Source organism: Bubalus kerabau, chromosome 8, assembly GCF_029407905.1.
Source record: "Bubalus kerabau isolate K-KA32 ecotype Philippines breed swamp buffalo chromosome 8, PCC_UOA_SB_1v2, whole genome shotgun sequence".
Lineage (NCBI taxonomy): Eukaryota > Metazoa > Chordata > Mammalia > Artiodactyla > Bovidae > Bubalus > Bubalus kerabau.
Window position 1 is genome coordinate 25,885,277 of NC_073631.1, and position 19,960 is coordinate 25,905,236.

The window sequence follows — 19,960 nt, forward strand, 5'->3', positions numbered from 1 at the left end:
TAACAATGAAAAGATGAGGGAATAGATGAAGAGCACAAGTTTCTAAACCAGAATTTAGGGTGGAAGATTTGAAAATTAATTAGTTGTATAGGAATAGAGAAACTAATCAAATAAAGAAAATAGGACAGTTATTAACATCATGGAAGATAAAAATTATTTGGCGTGGTAAGCCTATAGAAACTTTCTGTTCTAAAATACGTCTGAATAATATTGATAAAATTAATATCTATCCTCAAACATTATAATAAGCCTATTATTGTTAGAATTTAAAAATATAATTAGACTCCAAGGTCAAGTGAATTATTGAACCAATAGGTTTTATTTTTAAAGCCAATAGGACATAGATTTTTAGGTGCAAAATTAATTTAAGCTCAATATTAAAATTATTCTGTCAACATGATAGCTTCCAAAGATGGGTACCTGTTATGAAATCACAAACTCATTTAAACCACTTTTTTTCTATTTTTATGCTCATGCAATTACACTTTATATAGAAACAATTATGTGCCCACACATGAATTTGGTTAAAAGATCAAAGGAAAGGCAAATTATGTAATATGACAATAATTCTATCTAGAATTAATCTGTTTTCCAAAAGATTTGCAGGTTTTTAATTTATCTTTGCATTGAATATGTCTTTGTTTTTTGCATAATGTTATTGATATGAAAGTATTATTATGGAAATTGTTTTTAAAGATTACAGTCTATATTTTAAAAGACATTTAAGCCGGAATTTCTTTAACTCATAATTTTTTACTGTATGTATTTTTATGTATTTCAAGACCTACTTAATAAACCATAAGGGCAGTGGCAAAAATAATACTTAGAGCTTTGGTATCTAAGGTAATGGTATTATACTTTTTCCTATTTTCTACAATAGAAACAATAATCTAAAAAAGGAAAGGCAGCTTTGCAAAATAAAAAGAGCATTAAGTCAGAGGGTCTTCCTTGATGGCTCACAGTAAAAAATCTGCCTGCAATGCAGGACACTTGGGTTGGTCCCCTGAAGAAGGAAATGGCAACCCAATCCAGTATTCTTGACTGGGAAATCCCATGGACTGAGGAGACGGGTGGACTACAGTCCGTGGCGTTTCAGAGTCGGACATGAAAATGACTAACAGACACACAGCAGGTCAGAAATCATGCATTTTAGTCACAGCCAGCTAAACTCGTGGCATAAATAATAATCAACCTCTCTGGGCTTTAGATTTTTCATTGACAATACAAGAAGGTTAACTAGATGATATCTAAGGTCTTTTCAACGTTAATTTTCAGTAGTCCTTAAATTGATACTAGACATAGCAATAACTTTAACGTACAGGGTAGTTCTCATTATCTGTTTGTCAATTACTTATTTTCTGGATATTTTTGTATTGATTTCTTTTCAGTAACTGTAAGTTAACTTAGAACTTATTCTAGCTAAGTCATCAATAACTTGAAAAACACTAATTCAAAAGTGAATGGCAAGTATTTAAAATAAAAAGTGTAAAATTAATATTACTTGATAACTTCAAACAGTTCAGTTCTGTCGCACAGTCGAGTCCGGCTCTGCAACCCCAGGGACTGCGGCACACCAGGCTTCCCTGTCCATCTCCAACTCCCGGAGCTTGCTAAAACTCATGGCCATTAAGTTGGTGATGCCATCCAACCATCTCATCCTCTGTCGTCCCCTTCTCCCCCACCTTTGATCTTTCCCAGCATCAGGGTTTTTCCAGTGAGTCAGTTCTTTGCATCAGGTGGTCAAAGTATGGGGGTTTCAACTTCATCATCAGTCCTTCCAATGAATATTCAGGACTGATTTCCTTTAGGATGGACTGGTTTGATCTCCTTGCAGTCCAAGGGACTCTCAAGAGTCTTCTCCAACACCATAATTCAAAAGCATGAATTCTTCAGTGCTCAGCTTTCTTTATGGTCCAACACTCACATCAATACATGAGTACTGGAAAAACCATAGCTTTGACTAGACAGACTTTTGTCGGCAAAGCAATGTCTCTGCTTTTTAATATGCTGTCTAGGTCGGTCATAGCTTTTCTAAGAAGGAGCAAGCATCTTTTAATTTTATGGCTGCAGTCACCATCTACAGTGATTTTGGAGCCCCCAAAAATAAAGTGTCACTGTTTCCATTGTTTCCCCATTAATTTGACATGAAGTGATGGGACCAGATACCATGATCTTAGTTTTCTGAATGTTGAGTTTTAAGCCAACTTTTTCATTCTTCTCTTTCACTTTCATCAAGAGGCTCTTCAGTTCTTTGCTTTCTGCCATAAGGGTGGTGTCATCAAGGGTGGTGTCATCTGCATATCTGAGTTTATTGATATTTCTCCCGGCAATCTTGATTCCAGCTTGTGCTTCCTCCAGCCTGACATTTCTCATGATGTACTCTGCATATAAGTTAAATAAGCAGGGTGACAATATACAGCCTTGATGTACTCCTTTCCTGATTTGGAACCATTCTGTTGTTCCATGTACAGTTCTAACTATTGCTTCTTGACCTGCATACAGATTTCTCAAGAGGCAGATCAGGTGGTCTGGTATTCCCATCTCTTTAAGAATTTTTCACAGCTTGTTGTTATCCAAAAGTCAGAGGCTTTGGAGTAGTCAGTAAAGCAGAAGTAGATGTTTTTCTGGAACTCTCTTTCTTTTTCAGTGATACAACGGATGTTGGCAATTTGATCTCTGGTTCCTCTGCCTTTTCTAAATCCAGCTTGAACATCTGGAAGTTCATAGGTCATGTACTCTTGAAGCCTGGCTTGGAGAATTCTGAGCATTATTTCACTAGCGTGTGAGATGAGTGCAATTGTGCAGTAGTTTGAACATTCTTTGACATTGCCTTTCTTTGTGATTGGAATGAAAACTGACCTTTTCCAGTCCTGTGGCCACTGCTGAGTTTTCCAAATTCGCTGGCATATTGAGTGCAGCACTTTCACAGCATCATCTTTCAGGAATTGAAATAGATCAACTGGAATTCCATCACCTCCACTAGCTTTGTTCATAGTGATGTTTCCTAAGGCCCACAAGACTTCTGACTCCAGGATGTCTGGCTCAAGGTGAATGATCACACTATCTTGGTTATCTGGGTCATGAAGATCTTTTTTGTACAGTTCTTCTGTATATTCTTGCTACCTCTTCTTAATATCTTCTGCTTCTGTTAGGTCCATACTGTCCTTTATTGTGCCCATCTTTGAATGAAATATTCCCTTGGTATCTCTAATTTTCTTGAAGAGATCTCTAGTCTTTCTCATTCTGTTGTTTTCCTCTATTTCTTTGCACTGATCGCTGAGGAAGGCTTTCTTATCTCTCCTTGCTATTCTTTGGAACTGTGCATTCAAATGGGTATATCTTTCCTTTTCTCCTTGACTTTAGATTCTCTTCCTTTCTCAGCTATTTATAAGCCCTCCTCAGACAATCATTTTGCCTTTTTGCATTTCTTTTCCTTGGGGATGGTCTTGATCACTGCCTCTTGTACAATGTCACAAACCTCCATCCATAGTTCTTCAGGCACTCTATCAGATCTAATCCCTTGAATCTATCTGTCACTTTGACTGTGTAATTGTAAGGGATTTGATTTAGTCATACTTGAATGATCTAGTGGTTTCCCCTACTTTCTTCAATTCAAGTCTAAATTTGGCAATAAGGAGTTCATGGTCTGAGCCACAGTCAACTCCCAGTCTTGTTTTTGTTGACTGTATAGTGCTTCTGCATCTTCAGCTGCAAAGAATATAATCAATCTGATTTCGGTGTTGACCATCTGGTGATGTCCATATGTAGAGTCTTCTCTTGTGTTGTTGGAAGAGGGTGTTTGCTATGACCAGTGGGTTCTCTTGGCAAAACTCTATTAGCCTTTGACCTACTTTGTTTTGTACGCCAAGGCCAAATCTGCCTGTTACTCCAGGTATTTCTTGATCTCTACTTTTGCATCCTGTTCCCTATAATGAAAAGGACATCTTTTTTAGGTGTTAGTTCTAGAAGGTCTTGTAGGTCTTCATAGAACCATTCAACTTCAGCTTCTTCAGCATTACTGGTCGGGGCATAGACTTGAATTACTGTGATATTGAATGGCTTGCCTTGGAAACAAACAGAGATCATTCTGTCATTTTTGAGATTGCATCCAAGTACCACATTTAGGACTCTTTTGTTTACTATGATGGCTACTCCATTTCTTCTAAGGATTCTTGCCCACAGTAGTAGATATAATGGTTATCTAAGATACCTTCAATAATTTCCATTATTTTTCTCTTGTCAAGCACCCATAGTCTGCAGTTCCATATAACTATCCTTAATCGAGCATCTATCTTTTGAAATATACACAGACACAAGTGGTAGGTACTACAGTGGGAAGTTATACCCAGCATAAGGGTACGAGGAAGGAGAGTGAAATACTTCAATTAGAGATGGCAACACGATTCATGATGTGAGCAGGGCTTTAAGTGCAGACTATACCAGATGGAGATAGTGGTAAAGAACCCATCTGCCAATGCAGGTGACATTAGAGACGCAAGTTCAATCCCTGGGTTGGGAAGATTCCCTGGTGGGAGAATCCCATGGACAGAGAAGCCTGGCGGGCTACAGTCCATGGAGTTGCAAAGAGTCAGACACAACTGAAGCAACTTATCATGTATGCACAGACTGGATCTAATATACCATGGGAAACATATATATATCTAGCAAAGGCACATTTTAAGCAAAGGCATGAAGCTGGAAAAGTTCCGGGTTTGTCCAGTGATTAAAAAGTAGATTCATGAGCCTGGGACTTTTTATGCAAATCAAAGCCAAATGCAAGATGGGCCAAGTAGGTTGGGGTCAAATTGTGGAGCTAGATTTGTATACCGATGCTAAGTTAAGGGCTCACTTTTGTGTTTTATTCAGTAGGGAATGATCAAAGACACACATTCATCCTGAGTCAGAAGAGAAAGAGGAAAGTACAGGTGTAGAAGCTGACAAGTTTTAGGAAGTTACAAGAATTCACAGCTCAGGGAAATGATGATTACATAGTAGGTGTTTGAAGTTACAAAACACCTAAATGAACTTCTAACTAGAGTAAAATAAATGATTAGAGAAACACTAAAGGCACTGAAGGCCAGCTGAGGTTTGTGAATAGAGTTATAATCCATTGAATTGTATTTTTATTTCACAATATCTCTGGCAGCTTAGTATATTAGCAAATAAACTGTATTGTCCGAACCTAAGTGAGAAGGAATGGTTGACCTCACAGATTATGAATCAGTCTTTACATGATGGGGTGGGAGATGCAAAAAATGCAGGCAAGCTCAAGAGGAAGTGGTCAAGAGGTGAGAATTCTCATTTTTATTTCACTTAACATTCACATAAATGTAAAGGAATTTAAGTAAGCAAATAATGGTTCATTTAATTCCTGTAGGAAACATACAAGATAGACATTACTATTATATCAGTTTTACAGCTGAGGAAACTAAGGCCTGAGAGGTTTTACACATGTGCCCAGATTACTTAGATAGTAAGGGTCAAAGCTAAGATTCATTCAATTAGTGAAATGAAGGGTTCAAGTTCTCGAGAATTGTGCTATAAATATTTAAATTAAAAGTTGGAAAGTAAGTTAAGTGAACACAGGCTGTGGTACAAGTAAAATCCCAGAATTTAAATCTTTAGAATAAGAGTAGTCTTTGGAAATTACAAGGCTTGCACATGTGTGCTATTTCGTCTCAGTCATGTCTGACCCTTTTCAACCCTATGACTGTAGACCACCAGGCTTCCTCTGTTCATGGGATTCTCCAGGCAAGAATACTGGAATGGGTTGCCATGCCCTCCTCCAGGGGAATCTTCCCCAACCCAGGGATTGAACATGTGCCTCTTCTGTCTCCTGTATTGGCAGGCGGGTTCCTTACCACTAGCACCACCTGGGAAGCCTTACAGGTTTTAGTGTATAGCAACAAAAGTGAGCAGCTGAAATAAAATGGAGGTGAGGTCATAGAATTGGAGGAATGTAAGGAGACCCTAAGAGGGATGTACTGAATGACTCTCCCTAAAGCACTGTTGTGGGCTTAAGGGGAAGAGGGCAAGTCGGCCCTGGCACAATGTTCTCATCTATGTGTCTGGATGGTTGGTAACTTGTGCCAACGAGGAGACATAAAAATAGAATTCCTCCACAACTTCAGGACATGCACACACATGCATGCACACACACTTTCCAAGGGTGCATGGGAGCAGGTGAATAAATATCTTGTATTGATCAGGGGGGAGGGTGGTCTCAGTACCTGCAAAGCCCACATTTGGGCATTAGGATTGAGTTAAAGATCAGTGACGGAAAGCAAGTTGAAGATGATGTAATCAGGGGAAAGTTCAAGAGCTTTGGTTTGTTAGTTTCCTTTCAATGGAAAAAAAAAATGCTTTCTTCTAAACATTTTGTAAATGCCTGGCAGAGAAGAGAGATGGAGAGATTAGAAGTGGCAGCAATCACTGAATAGATTTATAAAACACTGTTTTGTTGGGGGAAGAAATTTAAAACAGTGCCATTCATTTATGTAATAACCCAGGCAAGTGAAGTGAAAGCCACCCAGTCGTGTCCAACTCCCCATGGACTGTAGCCTGCCAATCTCCTTTGTCCATGGGATTCTCCAGGCAAGAACACTGGAGTGGGTTGCCATTTCCTTCTCTAATAATCCAGGGAAAAGCATATCAAATGCTGTCACTGACAACTCCAAGAAACAATTGTAGTTTCAGGTGAATTGTGTGTCTGTGTATGTGTGTGTGTGTGTGTTATGTATTTTCATTAGACAAAAAGAATTGCATAAACCAATGCTTCTCAAAGTGTGGTCCCTACCACATAAGCATGACCTGAAAATTCTAAAATCCCATTCCAAGCCCGATGAATGACATATACTGGAGTTGGGGCCCCGTAAGTGTGTTCATAAGTCCTACAGATGATTCTTACATGTGATAAAGTTCAAGAATCTCTGACCTTAGGCAATGTGTCTCTACTCCTTTATTACTTAGCTACTTGAAAACTGAGATTCCAAAATAACACTCAGCTGCAAAAGTTAATTATATCAGGTGCTTCATCATATCCACTTTGTGTTAATTTTAATTTTCTTAGTTTCTTCTCTCTAGTATATATTGTGTTTAATAAGTCATAACCATTTTGGAAATAAGTATGTATTAAATTAACTACCAGGGGTTTCCTTGATGGCTCAATGATGAAGAATCCTCCTGCAGTGCAGGAGCTGCAGGAGATGCTGTTTCGATTCCTGGGTTGGAAAGATTCCCTGGAGAAGGAAATGGCAATTCACTTCAGTGTTATTGCCTGGGAAATCCCATGGACAGAGGAGCCTGAGGGGGTACAGTCCGTGGGGTCGCAAAGAGTCAGACACAACTAAGTGACTAAGTACACAGGCACACCAATTAACAACCATTAAATTTTTTTAAAAAACTTATTGAAAAACTTTTCAGAATCTGTAACTGTAATACAACATATAAATGTTCAGTTCAGTTCAGTTCAGTTCAGTCGCTCAGTCGTGTCTGACTCTTTGCGACCCCATGAATCGCAGCACACCAGGCCTCCCTATCTATCACCAACTCCTGGAGTTTACTCAAACTCATGTCCATCGAGTCAGTGATGCCATCCAGCCATCTCATCCTCTGTCGTCCCCTTCTCCTCCTGCCCCCAATCCCTCCCAGCATCAGAGTCGTTTCCAATGAGTCAACTCTTTGCATGAGGTAGCCAAAGTATTGGAGTTTCAGCTTTAGCATCAGTCCTTCCCATGAACACCCAGGACTGATCTCCTTTAGGATGGACTGGTTGGACCTCCTTGAAGTCCAAGGGACTCTCAAGAGTCTTCTCCAACACCACAGGTCAAAAGCATTAACTCTCCAGCACTCAGCTTTCTTCACAGTCCAACTCTCATATCCATACATGACCACTGGAAAAACCATAGCCTTGACTAGACAGACCTTTGTTGGCAAAGTAATGCCTCTGCTTTTGAATATGCTGTCTAGGTTGGTCAAAACCTTCCTTCCAAGTAGTAAGCATCTTTTAATTTCATGGCTGCAATCACCATCTGCAGTGATTTTGGAGCCCAAAAAAATAAAGTCTGACATTATTTCCACTGTTTCCCCATCTATTTCCCATGAAGTGATGGGACCAGATGCCATGATCTTAGTTTTCTGAATGTTGAGCTTTAAGCCAACTTTTTCACTCTCCTCTTTCACTTTCCTCAAGAGGCTTTTTAGTTCCTCTTCACTTTCTGCCATAAGGGTGGTGCCATCTGCATATCTGAGGTTATTGATATTTCCCCCAGCAATCTTGATTCCAGCCTGTGCTTCTTCCAGCCCAGTGTTTCTCATGATGTACTCTGCATAGAAGTTAAATAAGCAGCGTGACAATATCCAGCCTTGATGTACTCCTTTTCCTATTTGGAACCATTTTGTTGTTCCATGTGCAGTTCTAACTTTTGTTTCCTGACCTGTATATAGGAATTTGTAAATGTGCAATTGTAAAAGGGATAATGTATAAGTACATGGCTAGGGAAGTACATGAAAGAAATGTTTCTGATTTAATTGGTAGAGCAAGGAGCCAAGCACTGGCATTTAAAAAACAGACACAAACACAAGCTCCAGATGAGTAAGAACCAGGTTAAAGTCCTCCAAACTTAAGGATGGTAGAGAAGAAAACCACAACATAGCTGGTACCTTCATGTGCTTCTGAGATTGAAATGCATTTACTTTGCAGACCTGGTAAAAACCACAGCAGTAATGTCAGGAGCTAACAGGTCTGTCTATGAGGAAAATCTAAAGATATGGTTAAGACAAAAAGAAAATGCAACTGAATGTTATAAGTTCAAAAAATTGCTGGAAAACTCAAAGAACAGACAGAAGGGGATTGATAACACTGAAGAAAGGTGGGCGACAGGTCAGGTTTGACTTGATTCATCCAATGTTTTTGAATCATTCCTGGGTTAACATTCTGCCTTGCAATAGCAGACAAAGACTATGGATTCAAAGATTCAAACAGAGAACTTAAAACATACCAAAACATACCTCTTAGGAATTCTACCTTAAAAACAAAATACTTTCAGTTGGCCTAAAAATAATTAAACTGGAACACAAAGACCATGTTGGGAGAAGTCATGTTGTCTTTATTCATTCTCAGACCTGGAATAGAATATTTGTCTTTGGATTTTTAAAATCATCCCAAACCTGGCCCTGATAACACCTGAGAAAACTTTCTTGCTGGCCTTTACTTCAATAGGAATTCACTAAACATTAATATTTATTTTGGAATGAGAGAGATTTTTACAGGTTCTTAGGAATACAAATAAATCTTGAAATGCAAATATTCAACATTTAGAACTAATAAATATGTATTTAAAGAATGATGTTAATATGGTTTATTCATAACCTAAGCAGGTGTGACTTAAATAATCATATATTAAATTCTTTATTAGTAACAGAAATATTATTTAAAAAGTTATCATTAAATTTAACCAAGCATGCTACCTAACCATAATTCTGAGCTCTCATAATATTCTACATTTGATTTAGAAATATCAAATTTAGGATTCATTGTCTTTACTATCATTCCAGTAGCAAGAATGTTTAATTCATTTTAATGCTATCTAATATAACCAGGCTAATCAGATTACCAAACAAACCACCAGCTCTCTATTTAGCAAGGACTTTAGAGACAGAATAGATTATTAAATGATTGGGCTTACAGTAAAGGTTTAAAAAAAGTATTTTCCTGCCTTGCAATGAGTACAGTCCGCCACCAGAGAGAGCTCAATAACTGTATTTTATTAAAGAGATCACATTTCCTTTCAACTAGATTGAAATTCTCTATCAGAAGTGCCTGCTACATGCTAGAAGGAAAATAGCTATTCTTTAATTATAATATTCAGAGTCAGTTTCTAGAAATGAAACTCTCATATTTGGCATTTAAGAAATTATTTGTTCCTAGCAAAGAAACTTAGTGCAGAAGGTTTCAAGGAAGATTTCCAAAGAGAAAGGCTCAGGTTGACTGTGTATAATGAACTGAACCCTCTTTCTGACTAATGAGAAGATCTTTTATATATTAGAAGTAAGCGTTTTTTCAAAAGAACACAAAAGATACTTTTCAACATAACCTGGTTAACAAACTGAGTAAATTAAAAAAATAAGTCAATTGATAAACATACTCAAATACTCAGTAATAAATGGACTTTGATCAATAATAATCTAAAATTGCTAGAGTCTTAATATCTTTTAACTGTCTGATTTTCAGTTGGAGGATTTTTTATTATTAATAACCAAGGTCACTTCATTTAATAAGAATGTAGGCAACCATAGTACAAACAATTTTAAGTTTGTCAATATCCAGCCCCTTCCACCACCCCAATCATGATAAGTAAATTAAATGAAGAAGCACATACACTCCAGTTTATCCTCAGGTCTTCCTCTTTCAAGGAGAGACAGGTAACAGACTATATCCTTCAGATGGATTACTTCTGGGGAACACATGTTTGCTGGAGAAGTACGAGGAGGGGTGATGGCACCTTTATTCATTTTCAGACCTGGAAAAAAAAAATTTGTCTTTACATACTTAAAGAAATTCACAGTGCTCTCAAACAAACAAACGAAAAAGGGAAATGGAGAGATAATGATTGCATAGACCATATAAAGAACTGTATGTTTCTAAGGCATCAAACAACCCAAACCTCTGGTACTAGTATAACAGAGACAGACATTCCATGACTCTTTTAAGTAATAGAGAGTTCTTTGGCATTCAGGGACACGGGGGCTGCTCTGCAGACTCACTGGAGGGTATGTGGGTCAGAATTCTGTTACCCAGGGTTGGTTGGTGGACAGAATCCAAAGCATGAAGCACTACTTCCCTATTCTACCTTTCTCCACTTTAGGCAGTGACAGCTGTAAATCATCTGGAAGACTGAAAAATGGTCTTTCATTAAAAAAAAAAAAAAAAAAAGCTGAGGAAATGTGAATCCGTCACAATATGATTTATATACTGACAACCAGGTATCATTCATACATAAAAACATGCATTTATGTCCAATCATGCAAAAGACATCCTTTTCGCCATCAAGGAATCTTCCCATGGGTAAGAGAAAAAGAACATACAAAAAAACCTGGATAAACATGACAGATTTAATTAGCGAGGTAAGGCTACACAACTGCAGTTTAAATATGGTCCATACTTTATTTCTGACACCTATTCTTTGTGCCTATTCCAAGACAAGGGTGAAGAAGTGGGTGAAATGAAGTCGTTCAGTCGTATCCGACTCTTTGTGACCCCATGGACAGTAGCCTAACAGGCTCCGCCGTCCATGGTATTTTCCAGGCAAGAATACTGAATTGGGCTGCCATTTCCTTCTCCAGGGGATCTTCCCAACTCAGGGATCGAACCTCTATCTCCTGCATTGCAGATAGACACTTTACCATCTGAGCCACCAGGGAAACCCCCAAGACAAGGGTAGTGAACGTGAATGCCTAGTCATAAGAGCTGATGACTGCAGATTATCTGGATGATGATAAATAAGCTGAGTCCTTTTCACAATAAATAGTTCCATCTTATGAGAGAAGCCTCTGAAACAAGACCATATGCATCTGACAAGGTAAACCCCAATCATCCTTTGAGGTCTGTTTGGTCACATGAAAAGTATGAGGGTGAGATGGCTAATGGGACTAATAGCTACATGGTTCCTAATCAACCAGGAGTTACTGGAACAGAAGGAATAACCTTAACCAAATACAGTCTAGACACCGGTCATTCATCTGTCATTCACCAGCACACCTCAACCTAACGACATCTGTTGCTCTGGTTTATTTCCTTCCATGTGTAACTGATAAAATACCTGTCATTTCCTTCAGCCATTTCAAGATATCCAGGAATACAATTTCATGTATTATGAAAAGTCAGAAGTTAGTTTAGTAGTCACAAGGTTACTACTAAGAAAATGTGTCATTTACTGAGTGTATGATATGTGGCAGGAACCATGCTGGGCACTTGAGCATGAAACATCATCTTACTTAACTCTCCCATTACCCCTGTGAAGGAGACTGCATTATTACCATTTTACAGATGACAAACAACCTTAGTGAAATTAATTGCTAGAGTTTCATAAGTAGCAAATTTGTCCTCTTTACATTAATAGCTTACAGACTATTTTTGTTCAAGGCCAATAGGAAGAAAAAGTAAGAAAAACAATTTACATCTTCAGTTCAATTCAGTCGCTCAGTCGTGTCCAACTCTTTGAGACCCCATGAATCACAGCACGCCAGGCCTCCCTGTTCATCACCAACTCCCGGAGTTCACTCAGATTCACATCCATCGAGTCAGTGATGCCATCCAGCCATCTCATCCTCTGTCGTCCCCTTCTCTTCCTGCCCCCAATCCCTCCCAGCATCAGTCTTTTCCAATGAGTCAACTCTTCGCATGAGGTGGCCAAAGTACTGGAGTTTCAGCTTTAGCATCATTCCTTCCAAAGAAATCCCAGGGCTGATCTCCTTCAGAATGGACTGGTTGGATCTCCTTGCAGTCCAAGGGACTCTCAAGAGTCTTCTCCAACACCACAGTTCAAAAGCATCAAATCTTAATTCAGCACAAATACAAACACACACATATACTAGTAGGTTTCCTACATGTGCCAATATTTTCTTTCCTCTGTTAACCTATTCTCTTCTATTTCATTCTTAAAATTCTTTTGTCAAAGACCCCTTAAGTTGAATTCATTATGGGCCACAGTTTGAAAACCAGTGCTTTATATCTTTCATTTTTACCAAAGCCTTATTTCAAATATACCTCTATGCTTCACATTAATGCTTCTTCTGTTCACCGTTATTGAAAAAGATACACACACACACATATATATACATACATACGTTATAAATTGATTTCTCCCCTTGACAAAAGTGTCACTGTATATCTAATGCGAAGTAATATGGTCACTTTTATAAACCAAGGGCAGAGAATAGAAGACAATTCTGAGCTTTAAAAAGAAAATACCTGACTACATCTAACTAACCATCTAAAGCCTCGCCAGCTGTAGGAATAAGCAGTTTCAGTCTATGATAAAAGACATTTTGGCACTGATCCTTCACATGGCCATAACTTCCAGACTTGGAGAACACAGCACTTGAATTATGGTTGGATAAACTATGACCTAACTCATCCTGCATGATGAGCTAATCCTCTCTTCCATGCCCCCCTTTTATGGCAGTGAAATGCTTTAATAAGTTACATTTAATTATTTTACACTACAACTCAGCACAAAATAAGAAAGAATAAAAAGCGTGTGTCGTCACATTCATCTGGAAGAAAGACAAAAAGTATCTATTTTCACTTACATCTTTTCATTTATGATCATCTGTATTTATAAAATTAAGGTTATGGTATCTCAGTATCAGTTTTCATAATACTGAACACAAAAATTTGGAGAACATGAGTATCACAGTTTTCTGCTTGCCTTTCTTGTATGTCATGTACATACTGAACATGAACATAAATGTATAATTTAAATTTAATACTACTTTTGGTCAAGAAACATGCTACTCTAGTAAGATTGCTTCTGCTTGACAAAATGACCATCTGCCATTTGCAATTCATGATATGTTGTAAACTAAAAGTTTTATGATGCCTTGAATTGCATCATAATTTCACATATAAAAGAATTGAAAAGTTATTAAAAAAGAAATTATGGGCATACATGACAACACACAATGAAGAACTAATTCCAATTTTCCTTAAGCCCTATTTCAGCTAAACTTGAGAAGGTAAAACGTATACTTTTTGCAAAGATTTATAGGGTGCATCAGAGAAAACAAATAAAATGTCAAAGGCCTTTTTCACAATTACTTTACAACAACAACAAAAAAATATAGAGAGCTGGACTACTAACCCTTAAGGTATTGCATTAAAAAAGCTTGGGATGGTTCCTGCCCCAACCTTCTCCCTTAGATCAGCCCACTTTTTCTTATGTGATGAAAATGTTTATTTTTTCATTTAATATTTTGAAAACAGGTCATAGGGCCTCAATCTGTCTTCACAGAGGTTATTTTTACATCCGTACTCTACCCTGTAAAAAATTTTTTCCTGTCCCTAAATTTGGCTGTAGGTCTTACCCAGTACTTACTCATCTCTCAGAAAGTACACTTCCCTGAAGAAAAGTCTTTTTCCTTTTAAGCAGTCTGTGCTACGGGTTCTACAGAAAACACAGGAGACTGTGCAAATGGCAAATGAACATGGCAAGCCTGGTTTCCTGCCTACAGCATCTCATGAAGTGAGATGGTAAATGGAAATCTACACTTCTCTTTAGCAGTAATAGCCTCTGAAGAAGAGGCTCAAAAGCCTACTTCCCTTTAACAAAGCCCATTTGAACCCATCCAGTCACTGGTGAAACTCTCTGTTCACAACTGGAACTGTACGTGAAGCTAGGTATAAAAGCAAGATGTGTTTGTTTTGCCTTAAGTGGTCAATATTTAGTCCTGAAGATCATGTGATTGACATCCAAATGCACACATTCTCTGACTTGCCCAAGGTTATGCTTCTTTAAATATTTCCCCACAAAATTGAAAGTGTATACATCTGCACACATGCCATTTATGTCTGCAGACCCATATATAGCTATACACATATAACATATATTACAAGGTACAACCAAGTACAAAATAAGTGAAAAATAAGCATGGCAATTAGAGTCTATTAGTTTTATTGGGAATAATTAAATTGTACTCTGATGGCATTTTTATGCTTTTATGATGATTTTATATATATGTATATATACATATATATATATATATATAAACATTCTTCTCTGCAAAGTTTTAAGTACAAAAATAATTAGCATTAGTCAAATTGAATATTGTCAATAACTAACAAATTCTTCAAACACCTTATTTTCATTGTATTCTGATATAGATACTCCATTTCTTGAAACAATGACTTTAAAGGTTCTGTTCTAATAGATACATTTAATTCCAGTCTCAAGGTTCAATTATTAGCAAATCTGTCTTGGTACATGTTCAATTACCATCTCTGCTCCAGTTTATTTTATCTTCAAACACTAGCATTACAGAAAATGAAAACAGTAGTGTTATCTCCATTATTTCCCTTCCTCTATTAAAATGAAATATTCAAAACTAATAACACAAATTAAAATTCTAAAGTTATCATGCAAGAAAACACTCTGGTAATTTGGTTTTTCCAGTTTTTATACTGGTTCAATTTCCATAAATTTGTCGGGCTTCTCAAGCAATTTATCACATAGTATAATCACATATCGAGGCTTCCCAGCTGGCTCAGTGGTAAAGAATCTTCCAGCCAATGCAGAAGACACAGGAGATGTGAGTTCGGTCCCTGAGTCAGGAAGACCACCTGGAGAAGGAAATGGCCATCCACTCCGGTATTTCTGCCCTCAAAAATCCCATGGACAGAGGAGCCTGGCGGGCTACAATCCCAGGGGTCACAAAGAGTCAGACACGACTCAGCGACTGAGCATACAAGCACATCTTATTTCAACCTTCAGGCTGTTTTCAAAAAGCAGCAAAAACAATACTTTTCTATCAGTCCTGGCCAGTATAATATTCTGCAATGATAGAAATGTTCTATACATTGCACTGTTTAATACAGTGCTATTAACCACACACAGCTGTTTAGAGCGTGAGACGTGGCTGGTATTTGAGTAAAGAACTGAATTGTTTTAATTGATTGTTAAATCTAGATTTCAGTGGTACCTTGAGCTCGTGGCAACCACAGTGCAGGCGACACATTGTCCACAGGCAGCAAACTGAGAGTTGGTTGAATTAATCTCAGTTCCCTAAATATACTCTAAGTGTGGGAATTAAACCACCACATGTGAAAAGTCATGGTACCAAAATTCCTGTATTTGTCACATCGAAATGAAATCTCCATAATACTTTTTATTTTTAATTAAATCATTAACTAATTTGGCAGTGCTGGCTCTTCATTGCTGCATGCAGGCTTCTCTCTAGCTGAAGTGAGTAGGGGCTACTCTCTAGGTGCAGTGTACAGGCTTCTCATGTGGCGCTTCTTTTTTGGCTAAGCATGGGCTCTAGGGCCCACAAGGCTTCAGCAGGTGTGGCTCTCAGGCTCTAGAGCACTGGCTCAGTATTTGGGGCCCACGGGTTTAGTCACTCCATGGCATATGGGACCCTCCTGGACCAGGAATCGAACCCATGTCTCCTGCACTGCCAGGCAGATTCTTATCCACTGTAACACCAGGGAAGTCCCTAATAATACTCTTTAAATTTTAATATACTCTTTCTGGGTGTATGATATTGTAAGGGGGAAAAAAGTGCACTGAATTTGATCTTTATTCTGTATTTGCAAACTGAAATACAGAAAGATGACCTGTTTGTGAATAACAGTAATAGCTGGCACTGTTAATGTAAATTACATTTCTGAGTCTCACACGACCCAGTAAGTCAGACATTATTTCCATTTTGCATTCAAGAAAACAAAGACCAGTTGTGCACCCACAATTTAAAAGGCAACCTGATGCAGGATTATTTCAAGCTTTAAGTATACTTTTGCGGCACTAGAGAGCAAAAAACAAATCAGTGAAATCTGTCTCCTGCCTCTCAGTAAATGACCTTTTAAGACTCTGGTTTTCAAGACTCTCGAGAGTAATTACATTGATTATTTCATAAACTTCTGGAAGGAAATTAGAGATCCTAGCCATAGCTGAGAGCTCTTAAACGTTCACCTTCCATTCAGATCAGTCCTTGGGCCATCCACTTAATACAGGTTTGTGAGAAGACTTTGTATACACTGGCTTGCATGTATAAGCATGCACACATAAAAATACATATTTACCAAATCTTTACCTGCATTTTCTCATAGGGAAATGGATTATGAATGATTTTTCTTTTCGTGTAATAGGTATGCAACTAGCATATTCTTTATAAGCATGTTGTTGTTATCTAGTCACTAAGTCATGTTTGACTCTTTTACAACCCCATGGACTGTAGCCCAGCAAGGTCTCTGGATTTCCCAGGCAAGAATACTGGAGTGGGTTGCCATTTCCTTCTTCAGGGGATCTTCCCAACAGAGGGATCAAAAAAAAAAACAAAAACAAAAACAAAAAACTGTCTCTTGCATTGGTAAGTGGATTCATTACTGCTGAGCCACCAGAGAGTCCCCAGACTAAATAAATATTAAAGACCTTTAGTTATTCATGCAAAACTAGGTTCTAGGCACTGAAGATCAAATATTGAACAACACAGATGAAAATCCCATTTTCACAGGGCTTCCGTTCTAGTGCATAAAGACAAATACCTAGTATCATGGCATATTTTTTAGCTTGCTACTAAATATTTTTAGAACACATCACAAAGTAAACAATACCTATGATTGATTTGAGGCTCTATAAATTAATCAAGCTGGTTTTAGAAAAGGCAGAGGAACTAGAGATCAAATTTTCAACATCCGATGGATCGTGGAAAAAGCAAGAGAGTTCCAGAAAAACATCTATTTCTGCTTTATTAACTATGTCAAAGCCTTTGACTGTGTGGATCACAATAAACTGTGGAAAATTCTGAAAGAGATGGGAATACCAGACCACCTGACCTACCTCTTGAGAAACCTATATGCAGGTCAGGAAGCAACAGTTAGAACTGGACATGGAACAACAGACTGGTTCCAAATAGGAAAAGGAGTACGTCAAGGCTGTATATTGTCACCCTGCTTATTTAACTTATACGCAGAGTACGTCATGAGAAATGCTGGGCTGGAAGAAGCACAAGCTGGAATCAAGATGGCCAGGAGAAATATCAATAACCTCAGATAGGCAGACGACACCGCCTTTATGGCAGAAAGTGAAGAGGAACTAAAAAAACCTCTCGATGAAAGTAAAAGAGGAGAGTGAAAAAGTTGGCTTAAAGCTCAACATTCAGAAAACGAAGATCATGGCATCTGGTCCCATCACTTCATGGGAAATCGATGGGGAAACAGTGGAAACAGTGTCAGACTTTATTTTTTGGGGCTCCAAAATCACTGCAAATGGTGATTGCAGCCATGAAATTAAAAGACGCTTACTCTGTGGAAGGAAAGTTATGACCAACCTAGATAGCATATTCAAAAGCAGAGGCATTACTTTGCCAACAAAGGTCCATCTAGTCAAGGCTATGGTTTTTCCAGCGGTCATGTACGGATATGAGGGTTGGACTGTGAAGAAAGCTGAGCACTGAAGAATTGATGCTTTTGAACTGTGGTGTTGGAGAAGACTCTTGAAAGTCCCTTGGACTGCAAGGAGATGCAATCAGTCCATTCTAAAGGAGATCAATCCTGGGTGTGCATTGGAAGGACTGATATTGAAGCTGAAACTCCAATACTTTGGCCACCTGATGTGAAGAGCTGACTCATTTGAAAAGCCCCTGATGTTAGGAAAACTTGAGGGTAGGAGGAGAAGGGGATGACAGAGGATGAGATAGTTGGATGGTATCACCAACTTAATGGGCATGAGTTTGAGTAAACTCCAGGAGTTGGTGATGGACAGGGAGGCCTGGCGTGCTGCAGTCCATAGGTTCACAAAGAGTCGGACACTACTGAGCAACTGAACTAAACTGATGGCTAATAAAGAACCTTTATTGTTATAAGGGAGATTCCCTGGTGGCTCAGATGGTAAAGCATCTGCTTGCAATGTGGGAGACCCAGGTTCAATCCCTGGGTCAGGAAGATCCCCTGGAGAAGGAAATGGCAATCCACTCCAGTACTCATTCCTGGAAAATTTCATGGATGGAGAAGCCTGGTGAGCTACAGTCCATGGGGTCGCAAAGAGTCAGAGACGACTGAGCGACTTCACTTCACTTCACTTTACTGTTATAAAGTTGATATTTTGGACCCTGGGAACCCAACAGGAATATACAGAATGAGTGTTTGAAGCATCTAATAAACCATACAACCTCCTCTTCTAACTAGCCTACTCTTAGAGAAAGAAATGTTACAAATGTCACAAATATTACAGTGAATTGCTATCTTATACAAAAAGAAATAAAATTTAGCTGAAGTGGGTTATTTCTAGGAATGCGTGTTCTACAACAGTCACAGGTAGGAGCTAGAGATAGGCAGGGATATGCCAGCTATCCTGCAAGCGGCAGATGGTGGGATTTTTACAAGGGTGCCCAGGGTGCTTCCCAGCTGCATTCTCTAGGGACCCCATCTCTCCCATCACTGCATCCCTAATACGGAACACAGCATATCCTTTTGAATTAGAATGAAGCCCTCTCTGAGACATGAAGGAACTGTGTTTGCTGTGAAATAAGGGCAGAGGAAACAGCATGCAGAAAAGTTCAGAGTCCTGAGTAAGCAAAGCATGTGTTAAGTCACAGCTAACAGTTGTATATGAAAAGGATCTGGGTGCATAGGGCAAGGAGACAGAGAATGAGGGCTGGAGGCAGCCTATGCAAGCTGCATGTGCCTGCATGTGTGTGTGCTCAGTCATGCCCAACTCTTTGCAACTCCATGGACTGTCGCCCACCAGTCTCCTTGTCCATGCAATTCTCCAGGCAAAAATACCAAAGTGCCTTGCCATGCCCTCCTCCAGGGGATCTTCCCAGCCCAGGGATGGCACATGTATCTCTTAGGTTTCCTGCATTGGCAGATGGGTTCTTTACCACTAGTGCCACCTGGGAAAACTCCTGTAAACTGCATGGCATGGGCTTGAAGTGAAGTGGAGTGAAAGTCATTCAATTGTGTCCTCTTTGAGACCCCATGGACTATACAATCCATGGAATTCTCCAGGCCAGAATACTGGAGTGGGTAGCCTTTCCCTTCTCCAGGGGATCTTCCAAACCCAGGGATTGAACCCAGGTCTCCTGCATTGCAGGTGGATTCTTTTTCAGCTGAGCCACAAGGGAAGCCCATGGCGTGGACTTAATGCTATGAAACTCAGACTTTGTCACCTTCTTAACTGTCCTGCCCAGGCCCTGGAGGCTCAGCTAGGGCACTTCAGGAGGGGGTGTATCCAGCCTGGGGAAG

The 19,960-nt window shown here is 38.8% G+C and overlaps 1 protein-coding gene across 1 annotated transcript in view; it reads right to left on the minus strand.

The window, feature by feature from the left end:
• Positions 1-19,960, minus strand: part of DGKB (diacylglycerol kinase beta) — a 1,145,939-nt gene that overhangs the window by 626,379 nt on the left and 499,600 nt on the right. Inside the window, exon 13 of the mRNA XM_055589891.1 lies at positions 10,380-10,520. Coding sequence (XP_055445866.1) covers positions 10,380-10,520 — 141 coding nt within the window. The remainder of the gene's footprint in view (positions 1-10,379; positions 10,521-19,960) is intronic.